This window comes from Solanum dulcamara, chromosome 8 (assembly GCF_947179165.1).
Source record: "Solanum dulcamara chromosome 8, daSolDulc1.2, whole genome shotgun sequence".
In the NCBI taxonomy this organism is placed as follows: Eukaryota; Viridiplantae; Streptophyta; class Magnoliopsida; order Solanales; family Solanaceae; genus Solanum; species Solanum dulcamara.
The window spans coordinates 1336921-1357893 of NC_077244.1; the positions used below are offsets into that span (position 1 = coordinate 1336921).

Genomic DNA, 20973 nt, shown 5'->3' on the forward strand with positions numbered 1-20973 from the left:
AAACTATAACCGAAATTCCAACGACATACCTTAATTTAATTAGGATCCTAGTACCCCTAAATTATTTTGAAATGGAATAAATACTTCTTAAATGATGATTTGACATAAAGAGTGTGCACACTCTCTTGAAGTCAAGTGACGAGCAAACAAATCGGACACATGTCCTTTTTTAATTGATCATTTTATAATTAGTTAGTAGATGTAATTATTGATATTAAAACCAGCATATGTTTTCATTTCTTTCTTTGCAAAATATTTATTTCCCTCCTCACTTTAAACGTTTTTTTTTGTATTTCATTAATTTCTTATCTTTTACTTTTATTTATTTAAAAAAAATTACATATATATTTTTAAAAATATTTTTTTTATGTTTTATTTGGTTTTCTTCATCTATTTTGATATCCATCCAAAATTAATTTATTTTAAATATGAGACAGCTGGAATTAAATTTGAAATCAAATAAAAAAGAACGATTGTTGACGCCCAATTTTGACCGGCCTATAATTACTTTTCGAATCACTATCTTAATAGATAAATATTTTTCTTAAAATTATTTCTTTATTAAATAAATAAATAAAATATATATTTATTTTTATCTATTAAATCGTATATTTTGATATTCATAATTTATAATAGTTTTTGCTATTTATTAATATTATAATTATTATCTTTATTTTTTTATTTTTTAAATAACTAGTTTCATATGTTTGAATATTTCTACGTATCTATTGAGTATATATTTTGTATGTGTGTGTATTTTCTTTATATAAAAAAAATATTTTCTTAATTAAGTTTATTTTATAATTTATTTATTCATATTAACATGCACATATTACATATCTATTTTAATACGTCTTATATACATATATTTATAAATTTATTACTTAATTAAATTTATAATATATTTTTAGTAAACTATATTAATTGTAGCTCAATTTTAGTACATACTATATACATACCTATATTATATATATACACATATATTTGCATAGTATATATATAAGTAATTACTTCATGTATAAAAATACTATTATTTGATAAAATTTATGATTTTACTTATTCAATATATATATTATAATTATTATTTAGATAACAATTTATTCAATTTTTTTTCTCTATTTTATTTTAAACATAGTCCTTTTAATTCAATTTATTAAAATTTTAATCAAATAACTTATTATTAATTATAATTCTAATCTAATCGAATTCAATATAGTCTATTTTTTAAATCTCAATTTCAATCTCATACGTTCTTTTGATTTATTCTTATTCGTTTCGCACCCTAAACCCCAACTAGTATTTTGATTTTTTCATCGACCATCAAAGACCTCACTCTCTCTCTAAACCGCCGCCGCCTCCATTTTCTCTCCACCACCGCACCTCCCTCTTCTCTCAGTACGTCAACCTCTCACGCACCACCACCACCATCTTCTTCGTTGCTCATCCATCAACAGTCCGCCTCCCCTCTACCAGCAAACCACTGCAGCAGCAACCTCCGGTGGCGTCAGCAACAACACGCACAGCTGCAACGGCGAACGCAGCAGCCTCCAACACCCTCTCCGTCTCTTCTTCTCCTAGACGCTGTTGCAACCAGCAGCTACCTTCAGCTGCAGCGAGCAACCATAGCAGCTCCAACCAGCAGCGACTGCAGCAACGGCGAGCAGCGAAGGCGCGAAGCAACAGCTGCAACTGGCAGCAACCAACGCCGCCGTATCCCTCGCTGGCCAGCAGCCCTCGACGAGTAGCGAACTCCATACCGGCGAAGAATAGCAACAACACTAAGAGATTTAGCCTTCCCTTAAAGCCGCACCTGCCCTTGCTATTTCCCTCTTTTCAGCGGCCACCTCCCTTCCAACAGCTCTACCTTCTCCGCCACCTGAAGCTCCAGTGTTTACCCGAAGTTTCTTTTCAGACCCCCTCCAGCAATGGACACAGCAAACATAAGGGATATTTGGACTTGTTTTAGTCCTTCGTTGGACTTCTTTGCTATAAGTTCTGGTGATGGCCGTATCAAGGTATAGTCCTCTTATCATTTGGAATTTTATTGGATTTTTTCTATATTCATAACTATATCATTTGAACAACTTTATTTCAGATATGGGATACTGTGAAGGGTCAGGTACAGACCGAGTTTGCAGATATTGTGTCAATGGAGACAGAAAGCTTGTTTACTAAGCCAGGAGGTCATCTTTTAATGGAATATACTTGCATGAAGTGGTTATCATGTGACAGAAAGGTAAAATTCCATGTAAGAAGAAAAAGGAATTAATATAGTTCAACTCTTTTTTAACTAGAACTATTTTACTGGTTTGTCAGAAAAAGAGGAAGCTTGGAACTTCATTATTGGTGTTAGGTACAGGAGGTGGTGATGTTTTGGCTCTAGATGTATCTGCAGGTCATCTGAAATGGAGATTTAGTGATTGCCATCCTGGGTGAGTTCTTCGCAAAACTCATAACTAAAATTATCTTAGACTTACAGTAAGAATGGTATATTTACTGTGAAGCTTTCTTTTATGTGTATTCCTGCATACTATGTGCTGGACAATGAACATATAATCTATCAGTTATATAAATCAAAGCATTATGAAGAAAATGTAAAATAGCTTTAGATTGCAATTCGGCAAGTATAAATATAGAGGCCCAGAGTTTGATGTCTAGCACATATGTCCAACTTTGAAGAAGGGGGATTTTGGATGATCTTTTGTCAGTTGTGCTATTTGTGATGAAAATAATTTTTAACCCCACCCTTCGGAATGGCTCGGATGGTTTGGCTTGGGACTTCCATAATGAAGGTCTTAAGTTTGAAATCACTGCTTGTGACACAAAAGGGGATTGGCAATCTGGGTCAAGCTCATCGTATGGGGCTTGCCTAGTGCGGTTTACCCCTCTTATGTCGTTTGCAAGCTATTGCACAAGAGCAGGGTTTACCCTGTGCTTGCAGGTACCCTTGTCAACCAGTGTGATCAAAGGCGTGCTTAAAGCGCGCTTAAGCCTTGAAGCGAGGTTCAAAATGCGTTGATCGCTTTGCCTTGCTTAATGTGCGTTTCAATGTTTTCATCAAGGTTTTAAGACATACATTTCCTTGTGAATGAGCATTTCCTAAGACATGACGCTAAACCATTGATATTTCACTTTATTGTAAAAACAATCAATTTCTTTGTCCATATATTTGTTATTCATGCTTATAATTATTAGTCATGGACTATATATATATATATATATATATATATATATATATATATATATATATATATATATATATATATATTTGTACGTCTTCTCCATTTGTGCCTTTTCTCAATAAAGCCCACACTTTATTGCGCTTAAAGCCCCAACAAACCTTAGAGCTTTTTTGCACTTTTCGCTTTTAATAACACTGTTGTCAACAAAAAAATTAAAAAAAATATTTTTAACTCCACGTTTTGCTCTTGTTTTTTCCTGGTTGTCATTAGTTGCTCAGTGTTTTTGTATCCGAAAGTTGTAAAAGTAAAGCAGGGCTCTTTGTGGTACACGTTACTCTATGAGGTAGTAATGACCTGTAGACCATGCCACTCGTACTGTCTCCATCTTGGAGCTTGTCTCTGTTCTTTTTACATTTACCATTCTCACAGTTCAAAGGTGCATTTTTCTATATTATTTTATGGGACATTATCATATAGTAAGATGATGATATGACATATCTCCCCTGCTTTTATTGAAATTTTGTATGTCAATGAGCAGCGGTGTCAACGCCATCTCATTCCCTTCACATGGCTCGTTCATTTACACTGCTGGTGCTGATGGACTAGTTTGCAAAATTGACTCCATGTCGGGGAATTTACTGCATAAGTTTAAAGCTTCCACTAAAGCAATATCATCTTTATCCATTTCATCAGGTTTGTAACTGTAAATGTTCATTGTCTTTGTTGACGGCTACACTTCAATTATCTTGTGTTTTAGTCAATCTGTATTAGTAACTGAAAGAGTGGTCATTGAGTGGCATATGAAACAAGGAGACAACTTTATGCATGCGCAAAAGGCGATTAATCGCGATAGTTCATCTTTTATCCCTCATCCTTTCTTTAATGCAAAATGGAGTACTCCCAACAATGATACAAGATTCCCTGAGCTAAGAGTTATCAAGATTCTTCTAGTGTCATATTTAGATCAGTATATGTTCTAGATACACGTAATTGCTCCAGTTATGTCCTCCTTCCTCCTCTATCTTGTGTTAGCATTCCTGTAGTCGTTTTCTTGTAGAAACCAACGTTCTATGCTTAATTTGGTTTCCTCTTGTGGCTTATGTCTAGCCAGATGGGAAAATATTAGCAATAGCAACTTCTCAGTTGAAAATTTTCAATTGCTTGGATGACAAAAAGCTCCAGAAATTTTCAGGCCACCCTGTGAGTGTTATGATTTTTCCTTTTATTTTTCATATGCTTAGCTTTTGATGCCTTTTCTTCGTGGTTAAGTGAAGTTAATACAGACTGCTGAATACTTCTATTACAATCCTTGGGTCACCTTATTTCTTTTCCCCTTTTTGTATTAGAGGTCTGTCCGGTGTATGGTCTTCTCTGAAGATGGGAGACATGTTCTTTCTTCTGCTGTTGGTGACCGACATGTAGCAGTTTGGAAGTTAGATGGTAGCAAAAAGAAATCAGCATGCTGCTTGCTTGCAATGGATCACCCTGCTGTCTTTTTGGATAGCTGCAACATTAAATCTGGAGCTGAAAATGATGCAGGCTTAGGTGTTTTGGCCATTTCAGAATTTGGTGTTTGCTACTTTTGGCATGGAAAGAGCTTTGAGGAATTGCACAATAAGAAGCCCACAAAGATATGCACATCTTTAGATGAGAAAATACTGAAGAAACATAAAGAAGCTGTGCATAGTATTTTTTCAGCAAAATTGCAATCTATCGGCACATCTGGTTCCGGCCATATGTTTGTTGCATATGGCTTGTTGATAAAACCATCATTTGAAAAAGTTATGGTGCAGCCTGGGGAGGATATCAGATTAAAAAGTTCACTTGACGGGATCCTTCTTCCCTTCAGTCAATCTCGCAAATCTAACCAAGCATCCAACACCAAGAGTCAGGGTAACATTCTCTCTCCTTCCTTTGCACTTGCCTCCCCTGTCTTCTTTAATTTCAATGTCAAAACATGTAATTAGCGAACCCCGTATTTGATAATCAAACCGCGTTAAATAGGTATGAATTGACATTGACAGATTTGGCATGGCGATTTAAATGTTTTGGGAATCTTATGCTCTTATATCAGCAAATATGTTGTTCCCTTCCAAATTTTCATGCATTTTTCATTTCTTTCCACATGGCTAATTTCCACCTGTTCTTTCCTCTCTTAACTTATTTTCCAGATTAGAATTTTAACCTCCTAATCTATGGCCCCATATGTGGAGGAGCCCAATGTATCCTTTTGATTGGCCCGTCTAAATTTTATTAGTTGAAAATGTCTAGGATGAAAGTAGGTCCAATACACCACTACGTTCTTGTTTCTAGTCCCTTTTTGTATTCTTAGCGCCAATCTAATACAATCTTATGCCATATTACTTGCAAAAGAAAATTGTTTAAAGCCTTGAGATGACTGTCATCCTGTGCCATTATGTACATTTAATATCTCCTTTGTGTAATCTTCAAACCATGTGTGTGGTTTTGGCGTTAATATGCATAAGTATGACTGTACGAGGTGATGCTTGAGATGTTTCAGCATAATTTTACCGAGACAGTGTTTCGGAGTTGCATTAACAAGTGGTAATTGCAACATGTTTACCTTTTCGACTATCTATTTCTTTAGGAAGGACGGAAAAAGTGATATTTGCTTTCAGTTTAAAGGTTAAGAATCACAGAGATTTAAATCCGATGCTCAATTTGAAATTGACACAGGTGTGTCCTAACATTTCTTTTTGCATTCAACAGTTACTGCTCTCGATCGTGCAAATGCAGAGGGTGCGTTACTTCCTTTGCCTATGATTCTTGATCAGGGTGGCTTGGAGACTGGAAATAAGCCCACAGTTAGCAAAGGTATCACCTAAATTGCCCCAATGTGATTTCTTGGTTTTGTTGGCACACTTTTTTTTTGCGTGTCTGTGCAATATGTTAACACCTTTTTCAAACATGTGGTGGTTGCATATCTTGATTTCAAATCTCATTTCCAGTCCCTAAGAGGAAGAATCTGATAGACTAGAACTGCTGATATAAGTCTATAACTGGTTAATTCCATACCTGAATTGTAGGTTGAATTCCAAACAACAACAATATACCCCTACCTTTGTGGGTAGTGTATGGTTGAATTCCTTAAAAGGAAAAATCTTAGTAGACTAGAACTGCTGATAAAACTATTTACTCCATGCTGGAATTGTAGGTTGAAGCTAACAGAATTCATTTGAGATTCTCTACTGCTTCCAGGTCCCTGCTTTATTCGGGTTAATCGTCATTTTGAGACTCGTGATCCATGATCTGACTATAGTGCTTTTGCGCTGAATATTTTATTGTTCAACTCAAATGTGTGAGAGGAACTTTCTTCTCTTTTCATCAGTACTTTACCACTAGTGAAGAGTAAATTATGTGACCTAAGATGAGATTTTGTTAGAAGAACTCGGCAAGTTTTCCGTCACTAACTATAGTTCTCTCGTCATGATTTTAAGGACTGTTAGAACATTGTCTCTATTACTTTTCTGTGTTTATCCTTTTGTCTCCAAAATACAATAAAGATGTCACCTAAATGCTTAGTTCTGAACATGGATCCTTTTTCTTTATTGCTATTTACAGATGTCATTGGTAAACAAGGAGAAGATGAGGTCACAATTTGCATGGAGGACCAGTTAAGATCCTTGGGTATAATTAGCAGTGACTATGATCTCTCGCCTACCTTAAGTCTTGATGCTAAGATTTTGAAGAGAATAAGTGTTGATGCTAGTGCACCACAAAAGAAGGTCCGTATCTCTTGAAATACTGAGGATACTTTTGGGTCTGATTTGGTCACTTTTTATGTTACAATATCTGGAATAATTTGTTTTTTAACTGTATTACACAGATGAAGGCAGCTGTTTTATCCATGGAACCGCATGATGCTTACAACTTTTTGAAAGCCTTGGTTGCTGCATGGCAGTCCAGGTGGGATCTTCAAACCCTTTAAGGAGATGGCACCTTCTGACAACATATTGTACCTTAAGAGTGGAGATGCACTGCATACCCCCACTTTAGGGAGAAAAGAAAGGGACATCATGAACTACGTTTCATGTAATGTAATACACTATAAGAGAGTTAGAGTACTGCAGTGGACACAAATCTAAAATAACCTTAACAAAAGGGCTTATATAAAATAAAGAGAAATTCAAAACAAGTTACATGCATATTGAAAATACTCATTGAATGAGCATTCTCAATAAGAGCTCGGATTGAATCGGTATTGATGGTTGAAACGGTATATCAATATTGATTTCATCCGAGCTTTTGGAATGGGAATAAATTCGGCAGCGGATTGTGAAATCTTGGTGATCTTCTTTATCTAATAAATGGGGAAAAATGGCTTGGTGGTGGGTTAACAAATTGATTGACTACAGAAACAAGTCTTCATAAGTTATGGGACTTGAGAATGGAACAAAAAACAGGGAGATGTCTTCCAAAAAGAGATGCATCTATGTTGAAAAGAAAATTATCTCACTTGCATGCATTACGAAACTTGGTACTCTTTTTTGAATTGAGTCCCTAAAAGAATTGCCTGGTTCAATTCTTGGTGTTGAAACTAATTCCACTGAATGTTCTTGGACATAAATCATTTGAATTTGAGATAGAAGTGGAAGTTTTTAAACTACTTGGAAGTACTACCAACAAATAGCCTCAGGGCTTTGATCTGGTGGTAAGTGTGCAGCACGTGATGTGTAGTTAGGCGCCCATCACGGGCTTGAACTCGGCACTGGCAAAAGCCTGGTGTTTAAGTGAAGACGAGTTGATGGGTAGGCCTAATATTCACTCAGTTTTGAACAGTTTGCACCTGTCTCGGGGTTTTCTTGGTTGGGTTAAGATTCCGCAATTCATATTGGAAAAAAGGTAATCCTCCTGAAACTCTCTAAAAATAGCTAATTTTTCTTTATGGACATCATGAAACACTAGGATGAAGTGGTAATTTAAGATGTGGATTTGAAGATTCATATTAGAATTTTGCACTCCTGTAACTCTTCAAAAGGGCTAGTTCTTGCTTTGATTGGCAGAATGAATTGTTCGCCAGTTGGAGACACCATTTAGTTATTGATGGCTAAATCTTTGTGCATATGATGATTCTCATTTGGTTTTGCATGTATTTTCCTTTTTACAGATCAAGCTTGGGAACACATGTTCTTCCATGGATATGTTGTATATTGGTGAACCACAATGAATTTGTTACATCACAGGAACAACTGACGCCCCTTCTGGATTCCATGAACAAGGTAGGATATGCTGCTACAATGCTACTGTTGCTGTGAAATTATGGGATTACTTTAGGGTTGCCAAGTTGTCGATGTTTTCATGTTTTCTGTTGTCTTGTTTCTGATTGATCTTTTTGGTAAATTACTTCCTTTGGGTTTCCCAAGTTAATGTGATGAGTGTTGCTGCGTGTTATGTTATGGAGGAGGCAACGTTGTTAGAAGCGAGTGCTTCATCGCTTAAAGGAACGAAGTGAGGCGAGGGTATGCCGCGTTTTGACTGAAAAGCGAAACGAGTTGAAGGAAGCGGTCGCTTTAGTTGAAGAAGCGAGAAGCAACAAAATCGAGAAAGGTTTCATAGCTATGTTGAGTTGTGAAAAAAAGTTTGTCAAGGAAAAAACTAATAACTAATCTTTCATTGGGAGGCTGACGACCGTTCCATTCCCAAATTCGTAGTATCAACACATCTATACAAAAATATTGGTTATTCTGTGTAAAGGCAGCCTATGACTAAGTTGCTCGGACTCTTCACTTTCGGTGCCAGGCCCGTGTCAACATGACGTGGGTGTGGGTATGGGATATGTACCGGATCTAGTCAATCAATATTGGGTACTTTGACCAAAATCGACGGAGAAATTTGGGACATATACAATGATTTCTGTAATCAAAACAAAGGCTAAGGTGAAATTGAAGAAATGAAATACCTTGTATATAGAAATTTCAATGTTAGTTTTTTTTTTCCTTATATCTCCTTCTGGGATTCTCATTAAATTTAAAATTTTCTCCTCGAAATTCCTTATTTTTTTCCATATAATGTCTCATAATTTAGACATATAACTCTATTCTTAGATATTTGAATTATTTTTAGCTGAATCCCACACCCATATCCGTACCGGGATCCATACCTCGAAGTCTTACATTTTAGATCATGAAGGATCCGACCTCTATATCCACACCCGTATCAGACATCCGATCGGAGTCCAAGCAACTTTGAATGTCATGGCTGTGGTAAAAATTGTTTTAATCGTAGGATTATGGTGTTCCTTATCTATATTACAGAGCTTGGGATACGTATTGGATTGAGCCATTGATGTATAGATGAGGAACAGCATGATCATGGTCACTTGGGTTTACTAGGGTGTGACCTATGAATCAAGCAAGTGGGTGCAAACCTTGGTTACTGGGTTCAAATTCTAGTAGAGGCAAATACTTGGAAGTAATTTTTTTTCATAGATTTGCTTTCAAAAAATTGACATAATATTTGGAGGTGACTTCAAATAACTATTTGTTTATCTATCTAACTTGCTCATTATTTCAACTTCAAACTTGAAATATGAAACTTGAAGCTTGGAAAATAGGTTTTAGGAGTTATATTTAGGTTTTTCAAGTTCCCCCGCACAAGGCTTCAACTATGCTTTCATGTTCAAACACAACTTCAACTTTCAATTTCCTTTTCAACTTAATTTCAAATCTCTTTTTTTTTTCTTTCCAAATATCAACCAATTTATGTCCAAGCACCCACTAAGTGATTTCATTCCGGGATGGACAAATTGGCCTGATACCTCTACAGGTGATGGGAAGTAGTAGGTACCTTGTGGTATAGTGAGTGTACCAGCCAGCCTAGACAACAACAACAACATACCCAGTGAAATCCACTAAGTGGGTATGGGGAGGGTAGAGTGTACGCAGACCTTACCACTACCTCGTGAAGGTAGAGATGCTATTTCCGAAAGACCTTCTGCTCAAGTGTATCAGATTCAAGTAAAAAAAGAAGACATGAAGAAATCATAACAGTTGATACTAAACAGTGTAAAGCCTACAAGACAGAAACAATACCACCAGCAAAATACACAACAAGACAGAAACAATAGCGTAATAATCGAAACACAATATACAACATATGCAGATATACAAGCAGCAAGGGAAGGCAACACTCTACCCCTACTTACCAGCCAGCCTAGACACCACCCATTACTTAAAAAACAAAAACTGCTCACACCCATGTTACCCATCGGTGTATCCATGTAAACAAAGAGTTCATGTATGATGTAACACGCTTTCTTATGGAGTTTTTTTTTCCTGGTTACTACAGTTTGTTTTAGTACGGAAAACGTGCCTATTTGTTGCAAGGACCAGATTTTCTATATTGATTTATGGAGAAAGTGCTTTTGTAAATTGATTATTTTACCTACATTTTGTAACCTACGTGGAAGACTCATATTTGCAGTCATCTTAAAAAGCTCCCTCCTTACTCCGCAGGGGTGGTTGGTGGAGTCATCTGAAGTGCATTGTAGTGGACCTTGAGTAGCTAAGCTGGGGCTCATTGGGTGGACAATCACATTTATCATTCCAGACTTGTAAAGTTTGCAACTGAATTTACTTCGTAGAAGACTACAAGAAGATTAGCAGTCATGAGACTTTATTGAAGTTTGATCACCTAACAAGTTAGAAAATGGTCAAAAAATCAAAGGAAAATGGGAGTCATTTCACAGTACGCATCATATGTTTGATAGCTTAATCCGAGATTAGTTGGGGTCGCCTATATAAATAATCCATTCCGTTTCATTTGGACCTGTTCCATTCCAATATTCATTAGTTTGGATTCTCATTTGTTTGGTAACTGAAGTCAATATCTGATTAAAATTGGTTAATTTAACATATCTTGAGGGTTAGTCAATTTCCTATTATGCTTTAACTTTTTAAACTCCTTTGATGAAGTACTGTCACTAATGTCTGTTAGTAGGCATATTCATTTCTATGGAGCTGCAATGAATTAGTGTACTAAATCTCACCATCATGTTATTATGCTTTGTAGGTGTCACATTTTTTGTGTCAGTTTCCAAAGAATTGAATCTCCAATTGAGCTCTGGCTTCCGGAACAATGGGACTGAGCAACTCCTGTTTTCTTACTGTTTTGAAGAATTTGTCACCATAATTAGTTGTCTCTCAGTAGTTGTTGATTTTCTTATTTGTTCATGATGACATAAAACTCACTATTGCTCTATTGTTAGAGACTGAAAAACTTTGAAAGGTATTAAGCACTTCAATCGTTTTTGTTTCTTCAGCTTACCAAGTCAAAGGTGGTAGCCCTTAACTCATTATTGCAGTTATCTGGCCGTTTGCAACTCGTTATGGCACAGGTTGGTTACTTCAGTAGTTAAAGAAACTTAGTCTATTACATTTTTTTGCATGAACCCTTATCTATTCTTACTTTTATCAGATCGAGAAGGCTGATAATAAGAAAGGTCCAGCATCAACACTCGAGCGCCAGATGATTGATAGTGAGGATGATGAGGTAGATGAAGTTATGTATGGCATAGATGAATCTCAGACGAGCAGTGATGGGGATGACTAGGACTTTTTGGTGAGTGATGTCGTTTCATAAAGCAGAAAGTTGATGGTCAGGTGCTTTTAACAAGGGTATCTATATGGTCAGTTTTGGTAGGGGTGTGCGCCTTGGGGCCTTAAATGGCAAGTGCAAGGAGATATAATTTAGGTTACTCTATCTAGTTTGGCGTGGGTATTGGGATACAACCTCTCTACTCTCCTTCCAGACCCATTCCTAATTGTATGCATTAAGTTGATAAATCTGTTGTGTGAGGTTCTTCCTAGTATTTTATCCTACATTGGTTTTGCTGTTAAAAGACCCATATTTACTCTTCTTTTTAATGAGGTTCTTAATTACTTTACATTTTCTAACAAAATAATATGGGAATAATCAAAAGGGTAATAGTGAAAAATAATCTTTAGTTTATGTCCTTAAATATTTTTTTCAAGGGGTAGACCCAACAATTCACTTTAATATGGATTAAAGAGAGTACTTACGAGGAAAAGAACATTTCTTGACCATTATATAACAATAGGGACTTTTTTTGAACAAACTATTAGAGGTAAGGATATTTTCGGACAAAATTATTAATGTCAAGAACATTTTTTAGATCAAACTATTAACTGAAGATATTTTTATTCAGCTTCACTTAGTTCAAAAGCATTTTGACCATTTTCCGCTGTTTAGATAAGGAAATGATTTATTTAAGATATATCCTTAATTAATTTTAAAGCCTTAAAGTTCTAAATAGTTTAAATAAAAAATAAATTATTTATCTAGATATAAAATTTACTTTAAAGGATATATTTTTTGAATATTTAATTAAAATTTTCAAAATATTGTTACTGTTAAAAAGATAATTCTTTTTTCCCCTTATAATTCTTCTTTTTCACTAAACTTCAATATTTTCCAATTGAGCAAAACTCCAAAATTTTAGCCTTTCCTTAAAGCCGTACCTGCCCTTGCTATTTCCCTCTTTTCAGCGGCCACTGATGATGGAGATGATTTGTAGTGATGATGGTGTTGATTGGTGTTGTAATGACCGATGCAATGGTTAGAGTTGATAATAATGATAGTGATTGTAATTGCGGAGTTAGTTGAAGTTAGTAGTTGGTGGTGTTGTGATGATGACTGAAGATTGTGTGATGATTGACGATGGTGTTGGTGGTAGTTGACGGCAGTATTTGAGATAGTTGAGGTGATTGGTATTTGATAGTAAAGATTGGTCGCACTGAGTGATAGTGATGGCAGAGGGGGCGGCAATGGTGACGACAATGTGAAAGTGGACATAATTATAATGACAGAGATGTTTGGTGTGACAACAACTGACAATAGTGCGATTGATAATGACAATTGCTATCATTGATGGCAGCCGTGGTTGGTGGTGGTAGGCTGGTAGCTAGTAGTTATGGGTAGAGTGATAATAAAAGTTATCCACAAAATTATATCTTAATGATATCAAGATTTTGTTCAAGATATTTAAACAAATTCAAAACAAATAAGTGAATAAATTTTAATATAAAAAATAATTTAATGACCTAATACCTAAATCATTTAGATTAAAATCTCTAAATAAATGAAGTCTCAATATCTACTTCTAGTATACTTTTCTCTGTTTTTTATAACCTGATGTAAATATAGCCTAATCACTACATAAATGTTTTAATTCACTTATCTCCTTCTGCTAAGTATTTTTTTTTTTCATTTTTTATCTGTTTAGATCCGCCCAGTTAATCAATTCTTTTGAAGCGATAATCATAAAGAAAGATGTCTTTTTCGAAATAATTTTTGTCCATATATGTTTGTTATAATCAATATTATGAATTCCAAAAGAGATGACACTGAATATTCTTTTGGTGATTCCTTATATTCCTCAAGGCCTGCATTCCTTTAATTTAACCAAAGGAGTTTATTTTATTTAAAATTCTACTAATAATAAATTAAAAATCATAAATGCATGAATAGAAATTTAAATGAAAATATTCTCTCACATCGAATGAAATAGTTTGACCTAAGGAATCACAAATAAATACATATTAATCAATTGTGTGGTCAAGTAAATAAAAGATTATATATATATATATAAAAAATGTCATACATTTATTAGCTTAGCACGAATACCTGTTGTTAATTGCAGAACTACTAGATTAAAAAAGGACAACCTATTAATTATTTTTGCTCCTCTTTCTTCGCTGCGGGATGAAGATGGAGATCCTACGATAGGTAATAACATGAAAGAAACGAATTAAAGAAACTTTGTGGAATTTTCTGTGTATTCCTTCAATCATTATATACGAAAAAAATACTTTGTAACAAACCTACCCGCTGTCTAACCCTATTTGCACACCTAAACAATTCTGGAAGATTCTTAAAAAAAAGGGTACCCTATCTAAAATTGCGTATTTGGATTTTGTACATTGAGATTTTAGCTGGCCAAAGTCTGAAACCACTCAATTTGTTTCATTTTTTTTCTTCATTGAGATAAATGGTTTCTTTTATACCCAACATCCCGTCTTAAGGTGGATGGAAGTGTCATGACCCACAACTTGCCAATGAGAGAGTACTCCCAGATAAGGAATTTGTAAAGAGATTCACCAACTAATGATGAAAAGGAACAAATGAGAGTGTGATCAACCTAGATAACAACTCCTGACTGCATAACTGTCTGAATAAAGCAGGATTGGCAAAGGAATGGGTGCAGTAAGATCTTCAAGGAGCTGGATTAGCCAGGTTAATTGATACTCTGTGGAAGAATTGATACTGTCAACACCTAAAATATCTTAAGTAAAATAATTTGGTGTTTCTCCAAACAATACCTTATAAGGACTCTTACCTTTGAGAACTTTTGAAGGCAACCTGTTGATAAGATATGTAGCAGTCAAAATACATTCTCCTAGTAAGAAAAATGGAGACCTTAGCAATGTCCAAAAGTTACCTATGTTTCTTCTCAACAACCCTATTTTGTTGAGGGGTAGCAACACAAGATACTTGATGAATGATTCCTACTAAGAATCCCTTTTCAATTTTAAAGTATTGTCTGACCTTATCATTTTTCACCTCTACATTAAACTGCACTTCAATCATAGATAGAAAACTTTTAACAACAGCAAAAGCATTACTTTTGACACTCAATAGGAAAGTCTAAGTGAAAATATTTGAAATCATTATAAGTGCTAGATTTATAGGGTCCCTAAGTGTCAATGTAAATTAGATTAAAAAAAATCTTAATTTTGATGACATTGATATGAAAGGGTAGTTTAGTTTGTTTAGCTTTATGGCAAACACCAGCAAAATCAGAATCTGAAGAAGAATGAAGGAAATAAAACTATTTCATTTCTGAAAATGGAGATGTCCCAAACTTACATGCCAAAGTTTTACATCAAGAGTGTTATACCCCATTTTAACTCGAGGTCAAACGGTGTACAACATATTGGTGATTCCTAAATTATTTAATTTAAGGAGTCGCCACCTAATTATTTTTAAGGTAAATTAGGATACCTAAATAATTAACTAATTTAATGCTAAAAATGAACTCCAATTAGTGATCTACTTAACTTATGTGATTCTAGGTAAGGGTTCTAGTTATCCTAAAGGGAAAGGGTTAAGCATCCTTTAAGATTCGTTAAAAACGATTACTGACCAAACTTAGGTTAATATAAGACTTAATTAAAAATATGACATAAGTGTAAATATAACTTACAAAAGACATATTATAAGTGTTTTAGAAGAAGCACCATATAATAAAATATTTTAGGCTCCAAAATTCACTTAAGTAGATAGATAGTATACATAAAAATACCTATAATTAAAAATAGTGAAAGCAGCAATTCGGACAACTAAATGCAAAAACTTTTTTTATATATATTTTTATTTGTCATGAGTTCGAGTATGTAAAACAAAGTTGCAAGTTCAACCATCTTCTCTTAGTATTGAACTAAAATTAATTCAACCATTTTTTGAAAGCCAAAACATATACAAAAAATGTGATTTTGTTTGCATATTATAACTAAAGTATTTAACGTACTAATACTTAAATAAGATAGAATATCAATCTTTGATCAAGTGCTTCTATGATTAAGAATAAATTTGACTTTTTTTAAAACATGCTTATTTAAATATGAGAGTAAATAATAAGACATTAAAATCTTTTTTTTTCAAGGTTAAAGGGAGTATTTGGAAAATCATATTTGGTCTACTAAACCATGTATTTAGTTAAACAAGGTGTTCTATGATTAACTAACATTTTTACTACTAGCTCCAAGTTACTAATGGGTCCAAACATTGTCCCAAGTTTATGAAATAAATCTCAAACTAAACAATAAATCAAAGATCATAAAGAAGTTAAGCAAATAAGGAAGGAAAGGAAAGAAGATGTCATAGGCACCCCGAGCATGTCGCTTGCTTTTTCTGCTATCGGGTGTGACTTAAGAATATGGAGTGATGACTCTTTGCTCGGATGAGAAGTAGTGTCGAGTCACATTTCGAGACTCCATATGGGTGAGTCTAGCCTTAAGACTCCAAATTCGTTCGCGCCGAATACATATGCAAAGAGAAGAAAAGATAAGAATTAGAGAAGGATAATCTGATTTTTTAAACGTGCATAAGAATGCCAACAAATAAAATAAAATTAGAAATCAAAACTAACAACAACAAACACAATCTCCTAATAAAAGAAGAGAGTAAAAATGATAAATATTTAGCCAACTTGACAGTGAAAATTTAATAGAAAATCTGCATAGGTAATCAATGATCACTCCCTAAGCTTACTAAATAAAAAGCAAAGTTAAACTACACCTCTATCAATGTCTTACAACATACCATTTGCAAGAGAAAAATGAAGTCGTGAAGCAAATTTTCAATTAGGAGGTCTCAACAAAGCAACTTTTCAGGGCCAGAAAATTCATAATCCAATATTCAGATACCCCAAATGGACAAACGCGTTTATATACAACTTTCAAGTAAATAAGCATTCTTTTATTAACTAGAATCCATTCGACAATCTTTAATAATTTTAGAACTCGAATTTATAAACATATCTACAACAGGGGAGCTAACAAACACTTAAGAACATTTTTTTTATAAGCATTCGTTTAGATTCAGTCGATTACTAAGAAGAGAAATGTCACGACCTAGCCCCGTGACTAGTGTCCAAATTGGACCCTCGTATACACACATATTATCTATAGTCAATCGGCAATTAAGCATGATAAAGGATTTATATGGGTAGCACGTTGTCTCAAACTGTTACTTATATATATACTAAAATCACCTATTTCTTGGGGAGTCTTAATTGTCAAAAATAAGATAACATAATATGTAAGCCGACAAGGCTTCCATTCTGAATGTAAACGTCCAAAAACATAAGTCATACTAGTACACCGGACAACATCTATATACAACCCACTCATATGTCTACAGACCTCTAAGAGAATTAACAATAGCATATGACGGGACAGGGCCCCGTCGTACCCCTAAATACACAAATATATACATTATAAGGATTAGTACCCAAAGTTTGGGCTCCGAGACAATGGAGCACTTCAAACTCGTTGAGTAGAATCCTAAGTTGGCGGCTCTCCAAAATGAGTATTTGTACCTGCAGGCATGAAATGCAGCCCCCCGAACAAAAGGGGGTCAGTACGAACTATGTACTGAGTATATAAAGCATAAAATACCGTAAAGGAGATCACATCTGAAATAAAGATTCAGGAGTCAAGTATCATAATCAATAAATCACTGTACCTGTGTTTTATAAAATGAAGACATGCATATCATCATATATCGTACCTAGCCCGTTATGGGACTCGGTGTCACAATTATATCAATATATCGTCATATGTATATATATACCATACCCGGCCCTCTAGCAAGGGACTCGGTGAATAGAGTAGTGTACACTGATACCGTACCCGGCCCATTATGGGACTCGGTGCCATAATCATATCGTCATATCATCATAATATCATATTATCATATCACGTACCCGGCCCTCTAGGAAGGGACTCGGTGAATAATGTAGTGGAATCCATACATGATAACATACCCGGCCTATCATAGGACTCGGTGAATAATACCATAACAATATGCACGAATAAGGTATCATTAGCAACCTTGCGAAATTTGATCATTATCGGAGACTTAATAGAATAAGCAAAATAGTCCATCATTTGAAAACCAAGACAATAGTCATTATGAATCACATCAATTATGGATTATACTAAAATATGAATTATACCACAACATGATTTATACCAACTAGGATGGCTGGAATCATACACATGAGTCAAGACATAACAATATAAATTTTGAAAATCAAGAACGGTAGCCATCCGAGTATATCTACGAATACGAGTTTCTTTGGAATTTAAGCATACGTCATTCGTTCGTTTCATATGGATCATGCCAAAAGAAGAAGATGTTAACTTTACATACCTTTAGCGTTTATACGTATATGTTGTCCAATATTGTCTCAACCTATATTAAAACGTTAAGCACTATGATTAAGCTATGGACAAGAATAAAACGTAGTCTATCGTTAGTAGGTTATTTCTAAAAAAAATTGGACAGCACCTCCCCTATACCGCTCACTTTTCCCACTTTCAAACCAGCCATATAATCATCAACCAACATCAACAATCCAAAATATTGACACAAAATAAGATTTATTATTCATGTTACCAAAGCAGTAAATTCGGAAAGTCAAGTACCTCACGTTGTATCTAAATTTTGAAAATGAAAACGGCAAAACTGGACTTTATAACCTTCATGAAACATTTATATCTCTGTCTTAAGTTTCCAATGCAAAAGAAATCAACTCAAAATTCATTTTCTACAAAGAGATATCATCAAAATACGAACAGCTATACATGAAGGAATTTTCAATCCAGAATCTGGACAGAATTTGTCTTATGATTCATGCTCAGTTTTCGACATAATAACAGCAGATATAGACTAATACATAAACATAAGAGTTGTAGGTACGTGTATTAGCTTTCCAAAACATGTTTAATATCTAAAATCGAAGGTCTACACAATGAGATATTCCAGAATTACTACCAGCTACTCAATTCCAAAAACGGGTTTGAACATTCACAATCTTCATACACCTTTTTCCTCCAAATTCAAGAACAACAACTCATCAACAACATCAAAACAATATCAACCATTATTATACATCATCACTAAGATAATTCCATCTATTTAATCTACCTAAAACAACCCTTTAACCCATAACTCTCAACAAATCACCAAACTAGTTTATAACACTATTTTCTCCGTTCTAATCCGTTAAAACTCTAACTAAACTTGTTAACAATGAAAAGGAGACTTTAATATTACCTTAAATTTGCAGCACCACATAAAATCTTCTCCTTATTGGCTGATTTCTAGCTCAAATTGAAGCCAACGCGACGTACAACAATTTTCTCTTCACGAGCTTCGGATTTCGGGACTTGAATTTTGGTCGGATTTGGGATTTCTCTCAAGAACTCCCTTTCTCTCTCTCTCTGGAAATTTCCAGAATTATGTTGGTCTAAAGTTTGAAGGAATAGTTACAAAAAATCAGATCTAATTTCGTAGGTATTGGGCCTGACCCGAATTAGAATTGGGTTGGGCCGAATTCACTATTTAGTTTGGCCTGTCAGACTTAAAACGTCTATATCTTATTACTACGATATCACATTTCGTCCCACGACCTATGGTTGGAAAGATATTTCAATTATCTACAACTTTCATGTTGAGAGTTTTCCCAAATTCTCAAATTATAAAGAGGTTATGGCCTCCCGAAGTCAGCTTACCCGAAACGTGACTTTAAGAAAAACATATTTGATGGCTTCTATTTTGATTTGGCTTAAGAGTCCTTCTTGAGATGTATTTTACTACACATAAATTATTCATATAACTTGGCATCTACAACGAATCATGTCATTTTAAAATTCAAAATTAAAAGTCCTTGAATTTATAATCGTTAGCTTACGAATAATCCAAAATGCAAAAATACGGAATGTAACATTCTTCCCCCCTTTAGAACATTCGTCCTCGAATGTTAAACCCGCCTCATAAAGTCTTATAAGAGATTTGGGGGAATAGTCTTTTTTTTTTCTTTTTTTTTTGCAACAACAAATAGTTTCATATGTCAATCAATATAATTAATCGAGAGGTTTAGATTACCTGTAGGCGTAGAAAACAAGTGAGGATACTTATCCTTCATCTCTTCCTCGGCTTCCCAGGTCATCTCTTCTCTATTGTTATTTTGCCATAATACTTTGACGGAAGCCACATCCTTAGTACGTAACCTTCTGACTTGGCGATCAAGTATAGCTATAGGGTTTTCCTCATAAGAAAGCTCCTCCGTCACCTGGATATCATCCATGGGAAATACTTTAGAAGGATCACCAATGCATTTGCGAAGCATCGACACATGAAAAAAAGGGTGCACTGCTTCCAAATCAGATGGTAGGTCCAACTCATATGCAACCTTGCCTATTCTATGAGTAACCTGATAAGGGCCAATGTAGCGCGGGCTAAGCTTTCCTTTCTTACCGAATCTCATTACCCCCTTCATGGGTGACACCTTCAAAAACACCCAATCACTAACCTGAAACTCTAAGGGTCGACGTCGATTATCTGCATATGATTTCTGTCGACTCTGGGCTGCTAATAACCTTTCTCGAATAAGCTTGACCTTATCAACAGCTTGTTGAATCATATCAGGTCCGATTAACTTAACCTTACCAACATCAAACCAACCAATAGGTGACCTGCACTTCCTGCCATATAAAGCCTCATACGGTGCCATCTGAATGCTAGAATGGTAGCTGTTATTATAGGCAAACTCAATAAGTGGCAAATGGTCATCCCAAGTACCTCTAAAGTCAATAATATAGGCCCGTAACATATTTTCTAGCGTCTGAATAGTGCGTTCAGCTTGCCCATTAGTCTGAGGGTGAAATGTTGTACTAAGATTTATTTGTGTTCCCAATCCCTTCTGAAATGATCTCCAGAAGCTAGCTATAAATTAAGCCCCTCTGTCTAAGATAATAGATATGGGAATCCCATGAAGTCTTACTATCTCTTTGATAAATAACCTCGCATAGTCCTCTATTGAATATGTAGTTCTAACTGAAAGAAAGTGGGTTGATTTTGTCAGCCTATCTACAATCACCCATATGGAATCATACTTCTGTGGAGTGCTAGGTAAGCCTGTAAAAAAAAAATCACATTAATTGCTTCCCAATATTTTCTCAAG

The 20973-nt window shown here is 34.9% G+C and overlaps 2 protein-coding genes across 7 annotated transcripts; one reads left to right on the forward strand and one right to left on the reverse strand.

Moving 5' to 3' along the window:
• Nucleotides 1–1285: 1285 nt before the first annotated feature.
• Nucleotides 1286–12087, forward strand: LOC129901487 (uncharacterized). 4 transcript variants are annotated; one of them, XR_008769843.1, is made up of 13 exons: nt 1286–2015; nt 2096–2236; nt 2317–2432; nt 3721–3875; nt 4294–4382; nt 4529–5075; nt 5913–6017; nt 6765–6928; nt 7030–7109; nt 8311–8422; nt 10658–10755; nt 11214–11538; nt 11619–11692. XR_008769843.1 is itself a non-coding variant. In XM_055976682.1 (12 exons), exons 1-12 carry the CDS (start codon nt 1926–1928, stop codon nt 11751–11753), a joined length of 1809 nt encoding a protein of 602 aa, XP_055832657.1. In that variant the 5' UTR covers nt 1287–1925; the 3' UTR covers nt 11754–12087. The 4 variants fall into 4 exon arrangements, 1 of the variants encoding a protein (XP_055832657.1); XR_008769845.1 differs by lacking the exon at nt 10658–10755; XR_008769844.1 differs by lacking the exon at nt 11619–11692 and having other exon boundaries at nt 11464–11538.
• A 4764-nt stretch (nt 12088–16851) lies between these two features.
• Nucleotides 16852–20613, reverse strand: LOC129900664 (uncharacterized). 3 transcript variants are annotated; one of them, XR_008769663.1, is made up of 3 exons: nt 19065–19357; nt 18159–18200; nt 16852–17322 (listed from the first exon to the last, which is right to left on the reverse strand). XR_008769663.1 is itself a non-coding variant. In XM_055975679.1 (2 exons), exons 1-2 carry the CDS (start codon nt 20521–20523, stop codon nt 17288–17290), a joined length of 663 nt encoding a protein of 220 aa, XP_055831654.1. In that variant the 5' UTR covers nt 20524–20613; the 3' UTR covers nt 16852–17287. The 3 variants fall into 3 exon arrangements, 1 of the variants encoding a protein (XP_055831654.1); XR_008769664.1 differs by lacking the exon at nt 18159–18200; XM_055975679.1 differs by lacking the exons at nt 18159–18200; nt 19065–19357 and adding an exon at nt 19896–20613.
• Between the last annotated feature and the right edge of the window lie 360 nt (nt 20614–20973).

Coding starts and splice junctions, on each gene's coding strand:
- LOC129901487 (XM_055976682.1), top strand. CDS start 1,926: ATGGACACAGCAAACATAAGGGATATTTGGACTTGTTTTAGTCCTTCG. Junction 4,383..4,528: donor AGAAATTTTCAGGCCACCCT/GTGAGTGTTATG, acceptor TTTTTGTATTAG/AGGTCTGTCCGGTGTATGGT. Junction 8,423..11,463: donor TTCTGGATTCCATGAACAAG/GTAGGATATGCT, acceptor TTGTTTCTTCAG/CTTACCAAGTCAAAGGTGGT.
- LOC129900664 (XM_055975679.1), bottom strand. CDS start 20,523: ATGGCACCGTATGAGGCTTTATATGGCAGGAAGTGCAGGTCACCTATT. Junction 17,323..19,895: donor CTTGTTTTCTACGCCTACAG/GTAATCTAAACC, acceptor TCATGCCTGCAG/GTACAAATACTCATTTTGGA.